This window comes from Cibotium barometz, chromosome 9, assembly GCF_041138505.1.
Source record: "Cibotium barometz isolate CiBa-2024 chromosome 9, ASM4113850v1, whole genome shotgun sequence".
In the NCBI taxonomy this organism is placed as follows: domain Eukaryota; kingdom Viridiplantae; phylum Streptophyta; class Polypodiopsida; order Cyatheales; family Cibotiaceae; genus Cibotium; species Cibotium barometz.
Window position 1 is genome coordinate 50,166,543 of NC_141054.1, and position 4,481 is coordinate 50,171,023.

A 4,481-nucleotide genomic window follows, 5' to 3' on the forward strand; every position below is an offset into this window, starting at 1 on the left:
ATTTCCTCATTTCCTTCTTATAAAAGCAAAATTGAAGTACAATGAAGCAACATCAAAGTAAAAGCGACGATAAATTACAAAACAAGCATGCTTTATCTCTCTTGCAATTGTTTGTGGTCACATGGGTGCACTTGCAAATCCTTTAACCATTTGCACATGTATGCATGTGAAGATAAATCAGCCTTGATGTAATCACTGGGTCAATTTCCATGGTGGGAGGGGAAGTTTAAAAGGGAAGAGCGAGATGGTTATACTTTTAAATCAATGGAGCTTCGTTGTGAAACGTGGGTTATAGAACATTGATCGAGTAAACGCGAGGTATAGCTGATTGGAACAAGGGGTATGGAGCAAGAGTGTCCACAAGAACAAGGGATATGTGTGAGAGAGATGGTCGGCCTAGGCCTTGGTTTGCTTGAGTGTGTCAAAGAAGGGAGATTTGTTGGTCTTGGGAAGATCTAACCCTTTAATCATGGGATAGTGGAGGGATCGAGGAGGCACATGATCAAGTATAATAGGGATTCCCTTAGAGATATGGACAATTAAAAGATAGGTAGGGGGGCTAATATAAATAGAAGGGCCTTTAATTCTCAACCGTCGTCCCAAACCCTTATCTACCCAATTAATTTTCCATATAAAGTGTGTGTGTGTGTGTATATATATATATATATATATGCATAATAAATAATAAATAATTGCTGTGATATAAATAGAAAGATCAATATATATTTATGGCCCTTAAAGGTCCCCAGACGACTATTATTTTAAGACTCCACCTAATTTTAGGAATGTTCAACTTTTAGCCGTTAGATGTGGCTTGAAATGAAGGGTTCAGATTGGGTAACTGGCTGGGCCAGTGGAGCTAGCGAAGGGGCTGGTCTGGAGCGGTGCATAACGGACAGGTGTCGGCTCCTTGACCTGCTTCTCCGGTCGTCTTCTTCTTCGTTGTAAACTTTGGGTATACTGCTAAACTTGCCTGTTTAGATCACTTTTCTTTCTTTTTCTGTCTTTGCTTGTGGTGCTAGTTATGATGTGCTTTACCGCTCTTGAATATAGCTTCATGGCGCCATAGCCTGCTTTTCAAAGCTTTTCTCTAGTGAATTTTCCTGCTTCAACGCCGGGTTCTGCCGCCTTCTGCACAACCCTTCTCGCAGAACCGCTCCCTTCGCGACATCTGGACTCTTCTTTTATTTAGTTTATATTGTCGCCAACGCCAGTTCTTTCAAGCTTTCTTGCAGCATGCTCTGTGTGGCATTTTTAAAGGAATTTCTCCATGAAAGCTTCTCTGCATTGTAGTGGTGTGTAGCATCCTCAGATTTCACTGTTCTTTGATAAGGTACACACTCGGCAACTAAAGCGGTGGGACATCGAAGCCACTGCAGCAGCACCATTAGACAATGACAGAAGGTAACACTGTTGAAGATTTGAAATTTCCCACTTCTTCAAATTCTAAAGAGCTTTTGCTACATAATGGAGAATCTCAAGAGGAACAGTTTAATGGGTCTGCAGAGCAGTGTAATGGGTTGCAGTTGATTACAAGAAAGCCTAATGATGAGCAGGTTAATGGGGTTATTAAGGAAGGCTCACATGGGTCTAACGAGAATTTGACGATAAGCAAGCCTGTTGAGCGGGTGAATGGGGTAAATAAGGAAGGATTATATGCTGCCTCTTTGCAGCAGGGTGAGGAGTCTCTGTCTGAGCAGAAAAATGGGGTTTCTAAGAAGGAGGATACCCTTCACTTTGATGAACGAGAGAAGGCTTACAGGCAGGGTAATTGGGTCTTCAGTGAGATCCTCATCTTGCTTGAAGCTAAGTCCAAAGAGCAGGGGTTGTTTTCTGGGGGGTCTAATCGAAATAGCCTATCAGCTGATGACAAGTGGAAACATGTGGCAGAGTATTGCAGGAACAAAGGGGTCCAACGCACTAAAGAGCAGTGCAGGATTAAGTGGGATAATATGATGCCTGATTTTAGGAAAATTAGGGACTATGAAGAGCAGAAAGAGGGTGGTGCACAGTCTTACTTTGAGATGGAGACATGGGAGAGAAGAGCTAAACTCCTACCAAGCAATATGGATGTGGAGGTTTTCCAGAGGATTGCAAGTATACTGTCCAACAAGCCTGTCAAGGGAGGGCTCAAAAGAGAGGCCAGAGAGAAGAGATTTTCAGATCCACCACCTATGTCGTCATCATCCTTACATACGATCAGAAGCTTCCCCAATGATGCAGAGGGCTCTAATGGGGCTGATCTTGAAGGGGAGAGACCCCCTATTGCTGACCTTGTGGGCAAACACATAACCGCCTCTGCACCAAGGAAAAGGAGGAGGAAAAGAGCTGTTGAAACAGCTTTGCCAGAGGCCAAAATTGAGCCAGAGACCAAAATTGAGCCCCCCAAATCGCGAGATGACTCTTCAACAGAAGATGATACGACTGTCATCTCATCTAGATCTCAACAAGGACCTCCCACCACGGCTTATCTTTATGCTGAGAGGAGTAGTTTCCCATCTCAATACACTGATAGGATGAGATTTGAGAGTAGAGACCCATTGCCAGTTGCGTATAGATCTTCCCAGGATGGCCACCAACATTCAGCTGCAATAGCAGAGAGGGGTAATAGCACCAGTCCATTTGAATGTGCAGAAGAGAAGGGGGCCACAATGCAGGAAACCATCAATGGTGTCGGGAATCATGATATGGTAAACCACGGTGAGGACCGTAAGGACGCCCGGCACAAAGAATTCATGGCCCTTGAAAGGGAGAAGCTCGCTGTGTTCAGAGAGGCAACCTTCACGATTGCCAATGCTATGACCAATGCTATAGCCGTGTTTTCCAAGGTGGCAGAAGAGCTCCTCCTGAGGCGCCGGTAGGTGATTCTCTGCAAGCTTTAGCATGTGAAATAGTTTTGATTCTGTTGGAATAGGTCTGATCAATGCCGAAGTCCTTTTGCGACAGGTCTGTGCATGTTGATGTCCTTCAATAGTGATGTGAACAAGATCTGCTCATTGTTAAAAGCAAATTGGAAACATGTCTGCTTAATGTTTAAAAGTGTTGTGAAACATCTCTTTAATGTTCCTGTCGTTTGAAATGTTGTGAAGGGCCTTTACAAATGCTCCCTGAAATGCGGGCTGACTTCATTGCTTGTCCTTGAGCAGCCAACCGTTCCCAGATCATCTGTCAGCAAAGATGTATGGCTGTATCTGTGAAGACTTTAAGTGTGGTTGTCATTCATGGCAGTGGATGAGAGAGAGAGAGAGAGAGAGAGAGAGGACATGTATGCCCACTTGATAACGGATACTAACACCCAATCCAAAAGGTATTAACTTTTTGATGTAATCTCAGCCCTCATAAGTGGTTCTGCATAGGAGCAAGTTACCCTCACACTGCCTAATTATTAGGCAGCATCTTTATTAATTTTGGACTTCCTCATGGCTGATGTAGTATCTGGAAACAAAGAAGATGAGAAGACCTACAAATTCTCTCTACTCGGTGGTCATCTAGCTAAATTTTTGCCACCCAGGTCTCTGAGTCTTGACCGACCTTAAAACAATAAGAGAAGATAATTAATGACAAAGGTATATCTTGTTGTAGAAGACATTTGATGCTAATGCTAGTAGAATTCAAATTAAAAAACCTAATCATTTGATTTTTGATCATTGATGGTTGGGACCATAATAAAATAAGCGAAGAAAGGTCTTGCTTGTAATAGAAGACATTTGAAGCTAATTGTAAGTAGAATTAAAAATACAAAACTAATCATGACAGTATCAAATGTAGTCATCTCTCTCTCATTGAGATATTTGACAAGTGTTGAATATGCATGTTCTTGTGCAACATGATTTTAAAATAGGACATGTCAAGGCGGTCTACTAAGATAGCCAAGTCCATCATCAAGTATTCTTACTATGCCTCAACATGGATTGTTTGGAAGCTCTTGAGAGCCTTGAGCCTTTACTTTACCAACATGGCTTGAGCCTTGCCTAGCTAGCATCAAGGCTTTGAATATCTTATCCATGTGAGCTTGAAAAAGGGTTGAGTCATGTTGTCTATTTACAAGCATAAGAGGTTATTCGAAGCAGCTCTTAAAAGCCTTGGTCATTTGCATATAGAGTGGCCTATTCATTATCACTCACACACCCATGCATGACACGATAATATGAAGTCTTTGATAATATGGAGTCTTTGAGAGCACTTTGTTAGGATTGAAATCAACAATGTATATAACAATGCTTACTTTTTCGAGTAGTTGGTTGATTCATATATGCTTGATGTATATCTTTAATTGTTTTATGATTGTTGATCGTTGATGGTTGGGAGCATAATAAGGTTAGCTCACATGACAGAGGTCTCACTTATAGTAGAAGACATTTGATGCTAATGCTAGTAAAATTATAAAAAAATTGTTATTTTTATTGCTCATCAGTGAAGATTGGGACCTTAAAATAAGCTAAGAAGGGTCTTGCTTGTAATATATTTGATACTGATTGCAG

General features: G+C 41.6%; 1 protein-coding gene across 5 annotated transcripts; it reads left to right on the forward strand.

Annotated features, from left to right (window-relative positions):
• Nucleotides 1-840: 840 nt before the first annotated feature.
• LOC147635670 (uncharacterized) lies at nt 841-3,762 on the forward strand. Of its 5 annotated transcripts, XM_086803071.1 has the most exons (4): nt 841-955; nt 1,334-1,404; nt 1,507-2,857; nt 3,147-3,419. In XM_086803071.1, exons 2-4 carry the CDS (start codon nt 1,395-1,397, stop codon nt 3,277-3,279), a joined length of 1,494 nt encoding a protein of 497 aa, XP_086659197.1. In that variant the 5' UTR covers nt 841-955; nt 1,334-1,394; the 3' UTR covers nt 3,280-3,419. The 5 variants fall into 5 exon arrangements, with proteins under 5 accessions (XP_086659197.1, XP_086659196.1, XP_086659195.1 ...); XM_086803070.1 differs by having other exon boundaries at nt 842-955; nt 1,334-2,857; XM_086803069.1 differs by lacking the exon at nt 841-955 and adding an exon at nt 3,433-3,762 and having other exon boundaries at nt 972-2,857; nt 3,147-3,307.
• Nucleotides 3,763-4,481: the final 719 nt, after the last annotated feature.

Bases quoted from the DNA above. Each gene is read 5' to 3' on its own strand.
- LOC147635670 (XM_086803070.1), top strand. From the start codon at position 1,395: ATGACAGAAGGTAACACTGTTGAAGATTTGAAATTTCCCACTTCTTCA. The intron at 2,858-3,146 runs GTAGGTGATTCT...GTCCTTGAGCAG, and splicing joins GAGCTCCTCCTGAGGCGCCG to CCAACCGTTCCCAGATCATC.